The sequence below is a fragment of the Condylura cristata genome, unplaced genomic scaffold (assembly GCF_000260355.1).
Source record: "Condylura cristata isolate star-nosed mole 26May11 unplaced genomic scaffold, ConCri1.0 scaffold00020, whole genome shotgun sequence".
Lineage (NCBI taxonomy): Eukaryota > Metazoa > Chordata > Mammalia > Eulipotyphla > Talpidae > Condylura > Condylura cristata.
In genome coordinates this window covers 37,358,791-37,377,937 of record NW_004567121.1, presented here as the reverse complement: position 1 = coordinate 37,377,937, position 19,147 = coordinate 37,358,791, and the positions used below count along the sequence as shown (strand labels likewise).

At 54.5% G+C, this 19,147-nt stretch overlaps 1 protein-coding gene across 1 annotated transcript in view; it reads right to left on the bottom strand.

The window, feature by feature from the left end:
* Positions 1 to 19,147, bottom strand: part of NOL10 (nucleolar protein 10) — a 67,841-nt gene that overhangs the window by 10,849 nt on the left and 37,845 nt on the right. The window contains exons 14-19 of the mRNA XM_004686440.2: positions 14,060 to 14,186; positions 12,207 to 12,286; positions 11,956 to 12,054; positions 11,269 to 11,358; positions 5,755 to 5,928; positions 5,275 to 5,522 (exon numbers count right to left, since the gene is read on the bottom strand). Of these exons, the coding sequence (XP_004686497.1) occupies positions 5,275 to 5,522; positions 5,755 to 5,928; positions 11,269 to 11,358; positions 11,956 to 12,054; positions 12,207 to 12,286; positions 14,060 to 14,186 (818 nt within the window). The remainder of the gene's footprint in view (positions 1 to 5,274; positions 5,523 to 5,754; positions 5,929 to 11,268; positions 11,359 to 11,955; positions 12,055 to 12,206; positions 12,287 to 14,059; positions 14,187 to 19,147) is intronic.

The window sequence follows — 19,147 nt, the reverse complement described above, 5'->3', positions numbered from 1 at the left end:
GCCCACAGCGACGAGCGGCAGCCCGCGACTCCGGCACGGCCCTTTCCTGGCTGCGCCTCGGCCTTGCCGCTTCTCCCTCGGACCCTCTTTCGTTTTCATTTCACCTCTTGCTCACGGCTCCGAGCCCGTCGCGGGTCCCCTGCTCGCAGCCCTGTCCAGGCTGTGGGCCGCGGGGCCCTGCGATTCCTGCCGCTGCACACTACCCCGGGCCGCAGCAGGCAGGGCGCGCGGCGCTCAGCCTTGTCGTTACAGTAACGTTTCTTCATAAAATCGGAACACCAGCCCTTGGGTGAGGGTGGCTTGGAGGAAGAAAAGGCAGCTCAGCCTAAAATACGGCCTTTCAACTGAAGTCTCACCCGGAAAGGAGGGGGCAGCGCCCACGCGTCCCCGGGAAGCAAGCCGGCCGGGCGGAGGCAGAGACCGGGCGGAGGCTCTCTGCACACGCTTCCTCCTGGGGCTCCGTTCACAGAGGCTGGACGCTGTCAGCTAATTCTGAAATCCTGGCCGAGCAAGAGGGGCTGCTCGCGGGCCTCGCCACCAGCCGCACGAGGCCCCGAGGCCGCAGGCGCAGGGGAGCTCCTTTGAAATCCTGGGGCTGGTGTTTGATGTTCACACAGCAGAGATCGGCCTCTGGTCTAGGGCCACTGGTGACTGACTAACACACCTTCTGAGCGTAATTTGAGACATAAAGTGGTTAGCATAAAAGTGGGGCTCTTCTCTAAGCAATAATGTTATTAAGAAGCACTTTTAAAGTACTTTTCATCTTCAAAGTTCTTTACAGACTAACTAATTAATCCTTTCAACATCCCTGAGACAGAGCACTTAGCCTGTAGAGGCAGAAGGGAGGCAGGGTGCTAAATGGCTGCCCCAGGCCACGCGGGGCTCCGAGACCAGCTGGCCTCCGGGCGTGTGTCAGGCCCGCTGGGGCGCTGAAGTCGGCTCAGGAAACGTGTCCAGGAGGCAGAGTGGGGACAGGCCTGCGCAGGATACACCGAGGACGTGGGGAGTCAGTTCGCCTCTTTTTTAAGCAGAATCCACAAAGGAAGTGGAAGACCCCGGCACGCACGGGCCGCAGCCTGAGCCGACACCCGGCCTGTTCGCCTCACGCCGGCTCTTTCCTTTCGCAGCTAGAGAGTGAGGTTTCTGGTGACGGGGCTCCTGCGTGACTGTGGCGCCACCGAGACGCGGTGGCACACGGACAGCGCTCGTTTGGGAAGAAAAAGGCCTCGCACGTACATTGTGGGAAATTACTACTCTTTCAAGAATGACCTTATTTCCTCATGATAGGGTATATAAATTCTGGTTTTTGCCCAGTGTACTCCCGACGTGCACTTGTAAAAACTTGTTCTGTCTGGGCTCTGGGAGAGACAAGCTGAGTTTTAGAATGGGCCATGGCAGAAGATCAGACAGGCGCAGGCTCTGAGCGGAGATTTCTACATTAAAGCAAGTCCCACTTCCCCCTTTGAGGTCGGCTTAGGGATGTGGCTGTGAACCAGCACCTCCGAGGCTGCTAGCAGGGCAGGGCGGGGAGGATTTAAGGAGACAGCACGGGAAGTGCCTGCGGCCGGGGCCGGGCGCCCGCCCAGCACTGCAGGGCTCCCGGGGCGGGGGGCGGCTGCACCCGGCTCCCCCGGCCCGCTTCTTTCCCACAGGTCTTTGGGGCTTCGGGGTTTTGGTGAGCATCTGACTGTCACAAGGTGAACAGCTGACCAAGCCCTCCCGTTTGCGGGACTGCTGAGCAGACGGGTGTGTGGGAAGGGGGGCGGGGACTGCTCTAGAAAAGGCATGTGCTTTAACACAGCCTTTGGAAGAGCGAAATGAACTCTTAAAATAGAGAATCAAAAATAAATGCCAGCCACCGTCCCTGCGAGGGCGTGCGGAGGGCACGGCAGAGGGACCCGCAGCCCAGCAGTGAGCTTCAGCGTTTGAAATCGCAAGTGCGTCGTGTCAGTGGATGCTGGACAGAAGGTGACGTGACGGAGAGGTCACCGGAAACTGTCTCAGCGCTTCCCTCCTGCTGAGGCGGGCTCACTGCCCTGTGGGGGCCACAGGCGGAGGACCTCACCCCCGATGCCCCAAGCCTGCAGGCCCCTCCCTCCATGGGCCAGGAGGGAACCGGCCTGGGCGCAGGCTGGGAGGGCGGAGACATCTGCACCCCTCGACCAGCCCTCTGGGCCAGCCAGGCCACCTCTAGGTGACGGGTTCTGTGCACTCAGTAGCAACTGTGGAAAAGGCAAGACAAGGAAGAGGGAAAAGTGACAAGAAATAATCCAGACAGGTAAACTCAGGTGCCCGCCAAGACAAGCTCGCCGCGGAACGGAAAAGCAGCGGCGCGGCAGGCGACGCCCTCCTGTCACAGAAAAGCCCAGACTACAGCCATGGGTGCGTGGGCACCCGGGGAAAGATGCACAGCAGCCCCCGGGAGCGGGGGGGCTGAGACACTCACCCCTCATTCAGCTTTATAACGAAAACATGCCTGTTACTGGAGTATATATTGCTTACTTTTTAAAGTAAAAGTTCGGAATTAAATTGCTTTCAAAAACAGATTTTAAAACCACTTACGTGTTACCGAGATTGCACTCCTCGGCCCTGCCCGCTCACCTGGCCTCGTGGTCACGAGTAGCCACGGCCGCAGGGCGCTGGCCGCTCACAGGCGCTACCACCACAGGCTACAGAAGCCCAACGAATTGCTCAGAGACAGGAAACAGCGAAAGGTCTCTGGGTTCCCAGGCCTACCACAGGTGGGCACTTCAAAGACGACTTCCCCTCCCCGGCAGAAAGGCGCCCGCAGGCAGCCCGGAATGTGTCCTCGGGCCACTGCGGCGGGCGGGCGAGCCCGAGGAAAGAGGCTTCTCGCCTGTCCCTGGCCGCGGGTCCCTGACCTCCCCCGAGTGCGCCCCTCCTGGGGCTGCGTCCTCCCCACCACTGTGGTCCCATTCCTGCTCACTTTCTAGTAGGTTCAGTTGTCAATTCACCCCATTCTCGCCTTTCTTCGAGGCTGACCCCTCTCTGCCTACTGGCATGTCACACCTCTGTGCTGGAAAACCATTTCTGGTTTTGACTCTCTCCCTCTGCCACCCAACCACGGGAAGAGCCACCTGCACTGATGTGTGCAGGACATCTACGTCCTCACCCTTTGACCACCTCAGCCACCAGGCCAAGTGCCCTAAGCCAGTGCTGGGAAGACCATCCTGGTGGCCTCCTGCTCCACGGGCCACGGGCCACGGGCCCCGCCCTGCTCAGGCCCTGCCCGCCCTGCCTGGCTCTGGCCAGTCGCCCTCCTGGCCTTCCGCAGCTTTTAGTAGCTGCTACTGTCTGCCTTGCCCTGCTGCCGGTCCCGGGCAACTCTAAGGTTACACGCCTCACTTTGCGCACACGGCCTGGAGGGGGTGTGTGGTTCTGATCAGAGACCAGGACTGCCTGCCGACCCCAAGGGCTCCTTCCTAGTCCTCACACCACACACTCAGGCTAGGCCCCGTCCCGGACGGCTTCAGTCACCACCGCGGCTGAAGCCCATGTCTCAGCCCCAACGGCTCCCTCGGCCTCACACGCGTCACAGCATAGGCAGGCACTGCCGACGCCTCGCTCCACCTGTTCGCACCCCGTCCTCTTTTTTCATCTCAGCGGCAACATGGCCAGACATTTCCATACCACCCCTGGCTCTTCCTGTCTCCTTTGAAATTAAATTAGGGCCCAGACAACGAGGCAGTGCAGGCCCGCGCTCTTCTGCTCAGACGGGCTAATGATGATGTGCTTCTGAGGCGGTCTGTCCGCTCCACCCCACCCCACAGACCGGCCTCTCCTCGCTGCACCGCTTGGTGTCTGGTCTCAGGGGCCAGTTCCTCTCTGCATTCTGTCTTTTAAACAGAGACCTATTAACAGATTTCTGGAAAACAGACTTTATGCCTGGATATTCTGGTTTTCTCCAACACAGGCACTCTTACCAGAAGGGTCCCTACCTGACCTGGGGTGGGGGCTGGAACAGATTTAGTCACAGTCTCCTTCGCCGACGGCCTCCCTGGGCCCAGGCGGCAGCGCAGCTCGCTTGCCGGCCCTGTCCGAGGCGCCTGGGGGCCGCGCGCCTGCTCCCCTCACCTCCAGGGCTCTGTGCACGCCAGGCCTCTGCCGCCCTCCAGCCCTGCTTTTGGCGCTGGGGGCTTGGGGGAGTGAAGGGGAGGGTGGAGAGGCTGGCGGTGGGCGGGCGCGAGGAGCGTAGACAGGCGCTGACACACGGGGTCTAAGGCCACACTGCGCGCCGGGCACGGAGAAGTGGCCCGGGCAGGGCTGTGGTTCACGGTCGCTTCCCCTTTACCGAACCGGTTCAAAGCGAGCGCTGGGCCACACGGCACTCTCGGGGCTGGGGTCACCGACGCCATGGGGCAGTGGCGCCACAGTGAACGCAAGAGCCACGTTCGTGAATCGCTGAAGGGCAACAGCTCAGCGCTTCATTAAATACTGGGAGATACGGCAAGCTCGGGATTTGCCAGAAGAATCCAGTCAAGAGTAGGATTCAATAAGCAGCTTGTGCCAAAATGCCACTCAGTGCGGCCATTCACGCCCCAGGCGTGCACATTAAGCAGCAAGATCCCCTCTCCAGTCTGGATCAGCATCATCACTTCATTTCCAAGAGCATCTAACTTAGTGCTCAGCCGCGGGCACTAAGTCAGCACTCATTTCCCATGAGGTGCTCAGTGCTGACCCCTCTGTCCTCAGCACTCTGACCTCTGTCGCCCACAGGCAGGCAGAGGACCAGAGAGCGGGTCGTGCCCCCAGTCCTGGCCTCCGGGTGCGGTGGACACCACCGCAGCTGCTCCAGCCTCTCGTGTCAGTGGCTGCGGGTGAGTGAGTTCTCGGCAGCAGACTCTAAAGGCCGCTTCCCGACCACCTGGCCACTTTCTGCAGGCACGCTATTCCTGCAGAGGGCTTACATCTTCTGGCAAATAACCGAAACTCCAAGTCCTAAAAGCAACATGGTGCCGAGTGGCAAAGAACACGGGCCCGGTGTGTGTGCACCGCGGCACGAGAAGCGGCACGCTGCAGGGCCCGGCGCCAGGCAGATGCGTGACTCGGGGCCCACGGGCGGCGGCTCCCCGGTGCCCGAGGCACAGCCACCCGCCCGCGGGCGCCAGGCCCTGCGGCGGCTGCACGCGACCCGCAGCCCCGAGGCTGTGAAAGTCACCGCCGCGGAAGCCCGTGTGCGGCTTCCGGCTTCCCTCACGCCAGCGGCGAAGTCAGGCTGCGCCCAGGGCGCGGCGCCCCTGAGCGGGCACTCACTTGAGCAGCTGCTGCTTGGCGGCGGAGTCTCTGAAGCTCCTGAACTCCTCTCCCGCTTTGATCTCGTAGAACTGGGGCCTGAGCACCGCCTGCCGGTCCTCCCTGAGCTGCTCCTGCCGCCGCGCCCTCTCCGCCTGCCGGAGGAGCCGGCGCTGCTCCCGGACCTCTTCCACCCAGCCCTTTTCATCGTCCGAACTCTCGGAACTCTCAGCATCGCTTGGCTTTCCCTCCGGCTCTTCCTCCTCTTCCTGAAATGAAAACAGCAAGAAGCAACTCCTTCCCCTCCGACCCGCACGGCCCGGTGTCCTCTCCGAGCTGCGGGGCCCTCAGAGGACGGGCCGCCGGGACGGGCAGCGCCTCCGCGCAGGAGACGCCGGCTCAGCGCGGCCAGGCGGCGCCTCCGGGGCCTCTTCTAACTCACGCAGACGCCTTGGCGCCAAGGAAACAGCAGCGAACCCTGCCCACGCGCAAGACAATCACCTTGTCACGACGTTCCTGCTGCTCTAAGAGCCGTAGTTTCCTCTTCCTTTTTTCACCAATTTTCGAAACAAGAGGATTCAAGAGCCTAAATTCTTCACTTTCTTCATCCACTTGGAAGTCGGGGTTCTCAAACATGACTTTAAATCGATCATCCGTGAGAATATTAGGAAGGCTCTGTAAGAAAAAGTGTAACATTTTCAAGTCAGTATTTGCTTAAAATCTGTTAAGACTGGAAAACATTTTACTGGTATAAGTGAGCTGCACAGGCATAAATCATTGTGCCATTATGAAATTTCTTTTACAACTAGCTTATAAAACCTTAATAGCTCAGGTCTTCTCTCCTAGCCACACAACAAATTCTATTACTTATTTTGCGGACAATTTGTATGGCTTGCTCCTTATAGATCATAAGCTAAGAACGAGTCTTTCTGGCTACCTTTAAGCTTAACACGTTGGAGAGCATTTTCTTCAACTACTACTTTGAATGCAAAAACAGTTCTCAAGGAAATATGTCAGTCTCTGAAACCGTTTTTAAAGCACTGCAACTATACTGGATTAAAGTCACCAAGTCTTTAAACTTACTACGCCAAGGCCAGGGAGGAAGTAAACACTAACGGCCAGGAATCACCACGGCAGGGGCGGGCGTGGAATTTTAGAGCCCCTGAGTTCTGTGGAAACAGGCGGACAGTCCGGTGCCTGACAGAGTAGCCTCGTTAATTTCCCTCCTAATATGTGTAACAGTTTTCAAAGGAAAAGCCTCAGCCATGCTGACATCATTCGACTTTGCACCGAGGCTCTCGTGGGCACACAGGACGGACACTACAGTCTCTTTCCTTTGTGCCATTTTTGAACAGGCTGTGTCCCAAGATGTATTTGAAGCGTGTATGTTCAAGCAAACAGGTAACCCCGCACACTGGCCTGTCTTGCACCTTGCCTGCTCTCAGCTGGGAAGCATACACACCCACCGAGGGGTCTGATGTGTCACGTAAGGGGCGTGTGGGACAGGCAGCCTGGAAGTGCTAAGCCGTGGCGGGAAGCTGCGCTCACGCTGGGCTCCACAGCCCGTGTCTCTGCCCCTGAGCAGAGCTCTGCGGGCCGCACCCGCCTGCCAGGCTACACACAAGCCGGGGCAGTCACATGACACTGGGGAGCTGGTTTGCTTACGACTTTCACGCACCTAAAATGTCACCATGCACTGAATTCAAATCTTGAACTTGCTGGCCATATTCCAGATACACTAACTAAATTTCACTTCTGGGCCTCCCTGGCGGCGCAGGGGTTAAGTCTCAGCACTATGAAGCTGTCCGCAGCCCCTGCAGCACGAGTCCATCTCAGGCCAGGGAGTGACCCCCAGGGCGCAGCAGACCCGCCTCTCCTGCTCCCCGCTCTGTCTCTGGGGAATCCTCTCACCCCTGCACCTCTGGCCTGTACCCCAGTTCTTGTGTGTGTAAATAAATACATATTTTTTTAAATGATAAAGTAAATTTGACTTCTAAGACATACATAGGTTCAAGGAAGAAACAAAGATAAGAGATAGTTCCTGATCGCAAGACGCTCACTCAAAATCTCGTGGTAAAGAAAAAAGCAACTGTTCGTTCACCACAGGCTCCCGGAAGGCTGACAGCTCAGCTCCCAGTGCCCTGGGGCGGAGAGGGAAGAATTCCAGTCAGGAGCTCCCGCGGCTGTGGCATCCGCAGGAGCTGGGCAGAGGGGCCAGTTTCCACAGCTGGGGTGCGAAGGGCATCTGCAGCCCAGCGCAATGGGCCGAACAATCTGGAGACGCAGAACACTCGCGAAATCAGAAAACCATTCTGACCATGCCCAATTCTAAAGGGCCTGAGGAGCCACGACTCTTACTGGGAAGGTCAGGGGGTGCGCAGGGAGGAGGCGAGGGGAGACGACAGTGCCAGTGCCTGGCAGGCGACCGAGCGAGGGCCCGACGGGCAGTGGGCTCGCTGAGCGGGCACTCTGGGCCCGCGGCGGCAGGAGGGGACAGAAAGCTGGCTGTCGTGATCTTCACGCAGGGGCCACTGCGAGGGATCCCTGCGCGAGCCCGGCTGACCCAGCCGTGGGGACAGGGGCGACGAGTGAGGCCAGAGTTGGGCGCTTTCGGGCCCGGCGCTGAAGAAAGGAGAAAGAGCGCGCGGGGGAGCAAAGGGCAGGCGTGAGGTTTCCAGAACCGCGCTGTCCTCCAAGCGCGAGGGGAGGGGGCTGCAGGCGGCGGCGGAAGTGCCGGCAGCAGCTGCCCCCCCTGGCAAGGCGCGGCTGCGAGGCAGGGAGGCCCCGCAGGACCCCAGGCAGGGTGGGGGGGAGGCGCCGCCCTCCTGGGGTGCCTCCAGCCGGGCCACAGCTGCCCACGTGCACCCGCAGGGCAGGCCTGCACCAGCTCCGGCCTGGGGCGGCACGAAGTGCCACCGAGGCTGCCAGTTCTAACGAGCGTACCCTCTGGTGCCGGCCACGGGTGGTGGGAGACTGCGTGGGGGGGCCCGGTCCTGTGGGGAATCGCTGAACTGGCCCTCCATTTTGCTGTGAACCTAAAAGTGCTCTAAAACACAATGAAGTCTTGAAAGAAATGAAAAGTCGGCCAAGTGAGAAAAATGAATGTTCCGCGGAAGACGGATTACTGGGTGCGAGGAGAGCCCCCTGGGCCAGACTCACCGAGCCGGGCACGGGCGCCAGCTCTCGGGGAGAAGGGGGTGCCGAGCTGCGTCGGGCCAGTTTAGGCACAGGCAGGCGGGGCTGTATGTTCCGATGGGAGACTACTTTCCCGTTACATGTCCTTAGGTTAAAAAGCAGCCCAAGGGAAATTCTTGTCTTTTCATCTTGCTGTATTTATTAAACTATCATCTTGACTAAATAACAGAGAAGTTTGTTTAAAAGCAATGTTTTGCTAGTAATTGAAGTTTTTTTTCTTTAAACAAATAAACTGCACTGCCTAAAGAGAAGTAAGCTTTGGATGAACAATTATCAAATAAAAAGTCTTTGACCCAGCTGGAAAAATAGCTCCCCCAGAGACTTCTAGTTTGTTTTCCTGTCTTTTTTATTTGGGGGCAGGGGGCGGGGGGTGGAGGGAAAAGGAGTCTTTGGCAATGCTTGCAGCAGTTTGTGCCAGCTTGGCCGCCGACCTGCCCTTAAAACGCTGAACACGTGTCACCAAACCTGGATCACACCTTCCAGTCCTGTTCACGCTGTGACCCTGGCCAAGAAGTCGGACCGAGACCCCAGCAGGACACTCATTATTACTCTGCCCCAGCGATGACTGGCTCAGGCTGACGGACATGGGAACATTCTTCCCGTGCACACAGCTGAGCAAAGCTGGGGGTCTGAGGGGCCCACCTCTGCTAAACCTCCACCAGGGAGTTGAAAACCAGACCGGGCCTTAGGGCGAGGAAGACAGGAAAGAGCTACTCAATATCCATTACACATCTGGAAGCCACAAGGAGGCTGAACCTGGCTGGGAGCTTCTCTGGTAGGAGACAAAGCGGGGCCAGGGCTGCCCCAGGGCAGGAGACCTCTGGCACAGGATGATCGTTTACCCTCAAGGGTGGGAGAGCCCCCAGGCCTGCATCGAGGACACTGGGTTCTGGTGCAGGGGAGGCCAAAGACGGTGCCTAGCGTGTCACCTAGCGTGTCACCAAGCGCGTCCGGCCAGGTCCCGCAGGGCTGGTGAGCCCGGGCCCACCTCAGAACTTCCATTCTGCTCTTTGAACTCCTCTCTGTTAAACATGAACAACTGAGGATCGCGGTAGGGACAGGCCTTTCAAAAAAAACTTTTCAGGAAAATTTCCCAGGACTGAAGAACCGTCTTTCAGACTAAAAGGACCCAGGGTCACAGAAACACGACCAACCTTCTAAAGAAAGACCCCAAACACGTCAACTAAACATTAACTTGCACACAGACATTTCCAACGCTTACTCCAGCTCAGAATCCATGGTGGCCAGACCCATCCTGGCAGCTCTGGGTCGGGGGTACCCCCCGAGGGGAGACTCTTCCGTTGCAGGGTGAATACACACAGACTCACTCCATTCAAGGGGGCCCTCTGAGACATGCCAATGAATCCCACGTGCGCATCTCTGGAGCACCCACAAAAAGCCCCCAGGCATGGGGAGAACAAGCAAACCGTGCAGTAACGGACTGCTCTTCCCTCAGCAACATTATGACTAACGGCCCGGTCACAAAGTGACGTCATTATGAATCGACGGCACTGGGATCCACTGAGCACTGACAAGTGTTCTGAGGCCGGCGGATGTGTAACTGTTCTGACGGGGTATTTAATTCACGTAATGTAGAGAGAGACCAAGCCATCGTGCATTTACTCGAGGAAGGCTTTCAAAAATTAAGATTTAAAGAGTCACTGAAAGAAGGTAACAGCCTCGGATGAGAGGCTGCAGGAAGGGTGAGAGCAGACAGCCACAGCGCAAGCACAAACCCACCCAGAAGTCCCGGCACCAAGAACGCCCTGCGGGGCCCTGTCCTTGCATGTTCTCGGAGGAAAAGGCCACGGCCCGCTGAAGTCACACCCATGGTGACAGCCACTGGACAGTAAGGACAGAAACAAGGCTCCCGAGTTGCGATCCTGTGGCCTTTGTGGAGCGGACGGAGCCGAGCACAGAAGCACCTGCGCAGCCCACATTCGCGTGGTCTGAATGCTGGTCAAAAACCAGAGACAACAGAGCGAGGACAGACTCAACAAAAACCTCCCGCGAGCCCAATGCCGCTGACCCAAAGTCATGAGAGCAGGCTGCCGAACATCCTGGCCAGCGGGCCTTACGCCCCCTTGGGGACGGCAAACACGAGGCTCCCTGCCGGCCAGGGCCAGGCAGATGAGAAAACAGGCTGGTGCGAATGAGGAAGCCACATGTGGCCGGGAAGACGAGCGCCATCTCCTCTCTCGACCCTCCCGGCTGAACGGAGCACAGCCCTCCCTCGCTCTACCACCGAATTTCCACATCGGCAGCACAAGGCAGGCGACAGGTCAGGCCAGCGCGCAGACGCCCCACCGTGCTAAGTCAAAAGGAAAATCGACCACTTCTGAATTCATAAGCAAACCTAGTTAGCGCAAAGAAATAACTAGCAACGTAAGTATTAATAGAAGGATCAGTAACTTTTAATACATCCATAAGAAAAAATATAAGTTATCAAAAATACTTGCAAGGAAACTGTCAATGAAACAGGAAGCCAATCGTGCTATTTTATGAAAGCAATACGATATTATCTTGCTATTAGTTTATGATTTTAAGAGAAAACAGGAAGGAAAGGCACTGAAATATTAATGATGCACTGAAATATTAATGATGCCTTTCTCTGGAGGAAATCATACGGGGCTGTCTTCTTTCTATTCTTTTCTGCTTTCCAAACTTCCCCTATCAAGCACATATGCTCTTGTAAGCGGGTGGGGGTGGAGGAATCACATGTATTTTTATGTAAAATGAGAAAAATAAGATACAAGTTACTATCAAGAAAGTGAGATACAAGGAACCAATATTTTCTCAGCCATACATATAAAATCTTACCTTATCTTTCTTTTTCCATGTAGATTTTTGCTTCTCCTCTTCTTCCTCAATTAATTTAAGTGCTAGTTCTTTGTTAACTTTCGGCAATTTCTGGTAGAGGGAAAAAATGCTAGGTTTTAGCTTCAGCGCTTCTCCAAGGAGAGTAATTTCACAAATAGAAGATACCCTCTTTTTAAGTCTCCCGTTCCCAGAGGCTGCCAGCGGAGGGGACGCCCGCACAAGAGCCCTGCCGTGGGTGGACCCGCCTCGCCAGGCCTCCTCACAGCACTGAGGGGAACTGTCAGGACCAGACCTGGCTGCGGCCCCAGGGTCAGGCCTGATTCATGCCAGGAGGCCAGGCGCCGCGACTTTGGCCGGAGTGTAGGGAGCCCTGAAATCCTGTCGTGAGTGCTAACTGCACCACCTCCTACTCCTGCCACGGCAATCTCTGAGGGGAATGCTACACGTAAGAGGGACGACTCCCAGGACAAAGGCAGAGCTATTTGCTGTTGTTCCTGCCCGGTGCTTCATGTTCCAGGGTAAAGCAAGTAAAATACAACTCAGTAAGTTCTTCAGAGCTGGGACAAAAGTGCATCCCGCCCAGACTCCCCGGCCAGTGGGCACACGTCCACCATGGAAAAGGACAAACAGCCACACTGAGTGCAGCTACCCCTCCCGCTGCCCCTGCGCGGGGAGGACAGTACTCACCTTTAACTGAACTCTCTGGGCGCGCGTCTCTTCTATCTTCTGTCGAATCTTATCTTTCCTGTATTCTTCATACGCAAATGGATTCACCATCAATTTCACCTTTCCAGAGCAAAGAAAATAACTGTGTTTAGGACTGTCTCACAGACACTGTGACTGTCACGCCAAAGAGCAGACGGACCTCTTCCAACGGCAGGAAGAAGAAACGGGGCGCAGGCCGCTCGCTCGCCTACGCTGACGGAGTTTCTCCTTACCTTGTGGTAGAGCCGGATGTCCATGAAGTAGCCATGCATGTAGGCCCGGAGAAAAGGCGATCCAATGAGGTGGGTGAGGCCTACGGAGAGTTCATCAGAAGAGGGCAGGGCCTTATGAAATCTTGATGAAACTCTTAAGGATTAAAGTGACTAATTTCTAATAATGGCAAGATTTTAACCTACTGCAGCACTACCTTCCCTTACATTGAACGTAATACTTAACGTGAAATGATGGACGTCTACATGGACTGCGGCAAACTGGTGAAGGGGCGACCTGTTACACAGGCTCTCGGATTTTTGGATTCATGAACCAGTTTTGATTGTAAAAATAAGAATGGGACGAGAAAGGATTAGCTGACTTTTATGTCACCATGTAGGACAGTGGTGGTGGGTGGGTGGCATCCAAAAACCAGGGACACCGTCACAACCATCAGGCCCGAGGGCTAGCTTCCAGCCGAGAAAGAGCAGCTGAGCACTCTACAGCAGCGGTGCAGACACGTGCGCCAGCAGAAATGCGCTGGACACACACGCCACAGTGGCCTGATAGCAAGCAGCCCGCAGTCGGTGCTGGAGTCACACCCTGAAGGAAACATCTCGGGGATCTTGAGGTTACATTAAGAATGAGCGGTGCAGGCTCTCCCCGGTGGTGCAGCGGTTGGGACACAGCACTGCAAGCTAGCGCAGCTGCTACATGACAGTGCTCTGCCTGCGCCAGAGAGTCACCTCGCTCACTGGCCGCTCCTGCTCGACTACCTTCAGGACAGCCTACAGGCTCAGAGCGCCACACCAAGCCCAAGAACAGCCTGGGCGGGCTTAATACTCAGTGACGACATGTCTGAGGAAAACAGCACCCGATTTCCAAAATTTAAACAGCCACCCAGACCCAACACCTGGCACTACCCAAATCCCAAGGCAGTATAAAACCCATCACTGAGTGGCACCAAGAGGCAAAAGTAAGCAGAAACAGTCCGAATGCGTCAGGCCCGGGAAGCTGCGCGGGCAAAAAACAGGCCCACATTCAACAGTCTGTGCTGAGGTGCCGGCACACAGGGTTTGGCGGTTTCTGCTTCCTCTATGAAGTGTCAAATTTACGTTTATGTCACGCACTACTCCTACTCCCAGTGAGGCTATAAATAAAAGCCAGGAGAAAGCTTTTCCCATTAAGAAAATTCTAGACCAAAGTCTGACAACAGCAGCACTCCCGTAGAGAGGCCCGAGTCCCAGGAGGTCTTCTGAGGAAGAAAAGGCTCTGTGATCGGCTGAGTCTGGGCAACGCTTCGTTCTTCCCTGGGAATAGTGTGTGTGACGGTGTCAAAGGCGCAATGAGGCCATGACGTGGATTTGACTGCTTGACCCAGCATTTCGCAAACTTTTTTTTTTTTTTTTTTGCCACAAGTCTCTTATAACAACAGCTGACATTCACCTCATATGAGGTGAATGTACTGCACTCTTAGCACGATCTGGCTCATTTTCCAAGCAACCTAAGCTAGGCACCGACGTCACCCCATCTTAGAGAAGAGGGACACAAGGCTGGGAGGGGAGGTGAATGGTCGCGCGGCTACTGGGCGCGGGATGTGCCTCTGACGCCAGGGCCACCACGGGCTCCCGCCAGGCACACTGGGCACCAGTACCACGCTTCATTTAAGATGACAAAAAAAGCTTCGCTAGGTAGAATTCTATCTGAACCTTTCTTTAAGGGGACCTCACAGACTCGACAAGCTATGCTTTCACATCTCATTGAGCAGAGAGAAGATCTGAGAAACGGGGCAGCTATGACTCCATTACCTCAAATGTTCAAAATCAAAAACAAAAACCCAAGTAGGAATAAAATAATTTTATATACATTTTTTTACCTAAGTTCTCAAGGTCTTTCTTGGTGACGAACTTGTAGTCGTCGTAGACGGTGCTCTCGGGGTTCTCCTCCAGCTCCTCTGTCAGGCTGTCCAAGAAGGAGCACCACCGCGGGGCCGGGCCCAGCACCTGCGGGCCGAGGGGAGCAGCTGACGGCCCGCGTCCTCGGCGCGAGTCGGCAGCCTGCTTCCGTCCTAAGTACCGAGACTTAACTGCAAGGCGCATGACAGCAGGAGTGTAGAACGGAAGAGCACAAAGTAGGGGGCAGTCAGGTTTGCAGGGGAAACCCAGCTCGGACACAAAGCTCGGAAGGAACATCCTTATTCCAGTCACCTCAGCACAAATATAGCACTCAGGTACTAAAGCAACGCCTACCCAGTCACCCATCATCTCTTTTACTCAAACCGGCACAGTTGGTACATGAAGTGTGAACAATTCTGCCGCTCCTGGCAAACAGAGTCTAAAGTGAAGTGTGTTTCTTCCTAACACTCACTCGACAATTATACTCGAGCTTGTATGGTTCGCTTGGCTTAATTCCCCTCACTCATTTAAAATTAAAATTCTGTACCTAGCATTCTTCAGACCTTATCCAAAGTGAGTCACCAGTTAGACCAAAGGTTGAGGAACGAAAGCGGGAACAGAACTTCGAGCCAACCAACACGACATGAGTAGTGCGGCCGCGCCCAGCTACTTCCAGGAAACCAGGGCCTGCTTTCTCCGCTTCTCGCTGTCGGCAGAGCGGGCCCGGCACTGCCGCACCCACCGAGACCCACCCGCACCCCAAAGAAGTGTCGTTCCCTTGGGAGGCTGAGCCGCTGCAGCCCCCCTTTACCGGGGGTGTCAGGCAGAGATGCTGGGCGCTGGCGAAGCAGACTTCCAGTCACGCCCATCTGTTTATTTTGAGAGTCACAGATTATACAAGAAAAAGATTTCAGTAAAAATTATTAAATCTAGCTTAAATTTTTGGGAGAAGGGGAGGTAGGAGGAAAGTTACGGCAAGGAAAAACGGCAGGGAATATCCTACTCTATCAAGGAAAGGTTAGATACGGTCGGACAATTCGGGGCTCTCGTTTGCCAGATTAGGGGTGACCCCACCCCTGCCCTCAAGGGCTATGGGTTGAGGAACATGACACACAACTCACTGAGCACAAAAGGAGCCCAGAGGAGTTTCACACAGCACAACCAATACAATTTTTATAAACAGAAGTACGGGGTTTGCTATGCAAAGTAGTTTGATTCCTCTGGAAATGGAAGGCATTTTTAAAAAGTCAGCGTAGAGCGCTTTTCAAAGGAATGGATGATTTCAAGCAATTTAAGACAACAGCTAAGCGCTAGCACACCGAAGCACTGAGCTGGGCCAGGACGCGTAGTGGCCTGAGGAGTCGAACCAGCCGGCGCAGAGCTTGGCGACAGTGGCGCCCCCGGGAAAGGCCGAGGGCCGGAGAAACCAGGGCAGGTGGGGCACGACGCGCGCTGGCAAGGCCCTCAGGCGGCCCTCAGCGAGCGCACGAGCACCTGGGTCTGGCAGCCACGGGGCACATGCGTCTGGAAATGCCACGCTCCGCCATGTAAAGTTTTAGACAGGAGCAAGCTGACACCTTTATCACGCTCTAGAATGTAAGATCCGAGACGCTGTTCTCCTGGAGAGCGGAACTTCGTCTGTTTTGCGCTGAGCTGCCGGGGCCCGAAGAGCCCTGCAAAGCAGCGGCAGGCACAGCTCGACGATGCTTCCCAGCTGGATGCGCTCACGGCTAGTCCACTCACAGGAGAAACACGCATGAACGCGCTCACGGAGTGAGCAGACTTGAGGGTCCTGGGTGGCAAGAGGATTTTTTAAATGAACGAATGTCCCTTCTCTAGCTGAAAGCACCCCAACGCCGGGCCACACAACGAACTGGCAGGTGAACGGCCCCCAAGGCGGGTCTCCTGCGCCGCCTGGGCAAGCGGCGCTGCCCGCCAAAGGAATTGCAGCAGCTTCACCTTGATGCTGTCAATCAATTCTCCACTTGCACTTCAAAGACAGAAGAGTCGACAGTGTGTGCTGCGAGCCCCTGGGCGTGGAAGGCGGGAACCTAAGACGACCAGACCAGATCTAAACTTACACTCACACAGCCGCCCTTTTTTTTTTTTTTTTTTTTTTTTTAGTAATTTTCCTTTTGATTAGTTATCTGTACTCTAATGGAACGGTTTTAAACTGCCTTTTGGGGGGACAGGTCTGGTGATAGTAAATAATCTCTGTTATCAAAGTCAGGGCCATTAAATTTTATAGGAGGAAATATTTCCATCAAAAACAAAATCAAACCCAGTGGGTTGGGTCAGGAAAAAACATCAGAACAACCCATAACAAAGTCAAAATAACCCATTAACTGGTGTGAACTTCAGATTTTATTCCTAACAGCTTTCTGCAGGGTCTGCCCACTAGCTGCCAGCTCAGAGGCCAGCTAACCCCGGGCACAGCCCACAGGGGCCTGCAATGACCCGTATCAGCTACACAGGCAGCCCCAGAACCTGGCTAAGCCTTCACCTAAGCCTCGAAACCACGTTAATCCGCGTCCTCCCCTTCAGGCCTCACACGGCAGGAGCCTCCTCACCTCCACAGCCCCCAGGCGCGGCGGCGCAAGGCTTAGCCGTGTTTCTAAGCACGTTCAAAGTCTTGTTTGGTCAGAAAACTGGGGAAGACTGTTCTGCTTTTAACTTCTATTCTCTGTTGATGACGTTCCACTTTTAATTCATAAGCTCTTCCCATAAAGGTACAGAGAGAGTCCCTTAGTGACTTTAATGACAAGCATACTGAACAGCTGACGGGGAAACACGGCCTTTCAGGGCAGACAGCAGCCGTGGACGGCACGACTCGCGACCCAAACACTACCAAGCGTCCGCCTGCTGTGACCCACCTGGGCAGAAGGCCCAACCTCAGGTGCGTGAAACACACGCCTGAGATCACCTGCCTCCAACTGCCCGGTCTTCAGCGTGCTAATTCCATGTGCTGGATTTCGAAACTAGGAATTCTCATCTATCCTGGTCATGGATTGAAATGACTTAAGTGCGGAGAAGTACCGACACGCAAGCCTTTAGAAGCTGACAGAAGCTCCTCCTCCTCCCTCTCTACTTGTGAAGAGTCACCGTGCCATTCCCCAAAGCTGTGTTCAGATAACTACTACAGGAAGCTTGAGGACTGCTGGGTGGATGGTGTTAGGAGCTCAAAGATGATTAAAATACAAAACTTTGATATTATAAACAATATTATAGGAGAGCCAAACTCGACTCAGCACAGATGCCTGCATTTCCCACTTACTACTAGCATGACAAAATAATTTCATTATGTTCCTACCACTCATATAAAGTTCAACAGAACAGCAATTAAATTTGAAATTATTATCCTGACTTTTAACTAATGATTAAAAAAAAAACAATTTAAAAACGGTTAAGAAAATTCTTAAACTGCACCAACAGGCCGTAGAAAACTCTGCCCCAGTGGGCCTGCGCACAGCGCAGAAACCTAACGGCGTTAGAAACAGACGTGTCGTGGGTTCAGGGGCCGGTCCCCTGCTACTGAAAGGCTACATTGCTGTTCTTGGAATGCTCAAAATTTTCTCTATACACATTGATGATAATCATATTCCCTAAGCTAAAAAATAACCAGATAGAAAGTTCTACCTCCGGTTAACAGGGGAAACCTACACGTGTGCTGATTGTTTTAGCACTTTCTAGAGCGTCTTCAGGGTGCACCGCAAAGTGGCGTCAGTGGGGCAGCTGTGAGTGATGACGGAAAGGATGATGCGATGTGAGAGGACGTCGTCAGCCGGAAAGAACGAAGTAGATTATTTGTAACTTTAGAGACTGGGCTAGACCCATTAGATGTTGGGGGTAGATTTTAACTCAATTCTCATCCCTCACTATTTACTAAGCCAGATGTTTATGATGTTGCAGGTATAGTATGTGTTATAAAAACAGGCAGCAGAACAAAGCCCAACAGAAAATCAACAAAGCTTGACTAAAAAGACAGATAAGGTGATTTCTTAATTGCTTCAGGTTCATTCATTCATTGAAAAATGTTACCTGAGCATTTATTACAAGCTAAGTGCCTAATGTCAAGCATCAGTATAACCAGCTTTGGAAAACAATCAGCTACAATATATTGTGGTCAATGTCAGAGCAGACAAGTTTTAAGAGGCCTGGGGGGGAGGGGGCCTTTATATACTGAGGCAAGAGGGCAACGTCGGTTTGGATGAGACACCTGAAATACTGCTTGAGCCAGGCCTTGAGAGCCTCTAGAAGTTGAGAGTTTACGCTCAGTAAAATAAATTAGCACAATAAATACAAGTTAATGCCACAGAACATTACTATACATTTGTTATTGATTATAAAGAAGTCTGGCTAGAATAATTACTATTTTACCTCTTACAGATCTCATCTTACCAAAATCTTAGACACTCGATTTAACATTATTCATGACACAGTAACATCACTGGACCGATAAGAACTACACTTACTGACGGCCACAGTGAAGAGTTTGAATATAAAAGAATTTCACCACCTAGCAGCTGTATAAATGCAATTCGTTTGTTACCTGTTTTCAAGAAATTCTAAAGGAGACGTAAACAGACGTCAGCTCTGACAGCTAACAGAGAGCGGTGACAGCACAGAAACTAGGCGCAGGGTGGCGACCGCCCAGGGGCCCTGGGCCTCACTCCCGTCCGAGTTCACCCACCTCTGACCACAGGCTGTTACTCTCACGACGCGGCCCTAACTCTCTATCAGGAGCTGTCAGGGCCAGAAGAGTTTCAAAGCTCAGAATTTTCTGCTTTTCCTCCAGGTCGCGAGCGTGAACGCTCCGACCACACGAGCCGCGCCAGGCTGGGCCAGCGGCCACGCGCTCGTGTCTGCGCAGCAAACCCACACCGCCATGCCCGTGACAGGCAAAAACACATGCAGGGAGCGTCTCCTCATGCCCAAGTGAAGCAAGTCGGATGAGACTCTGGTGCTAACACATCAAAAAAAAAAAACAATCCGTGGCTTCTTGACTTGAGCTCTGCCGCTCGCGGAGCCGAAGCCAACAGCCCGCGGCAAGCGCGCGGAGGCCGCACCGC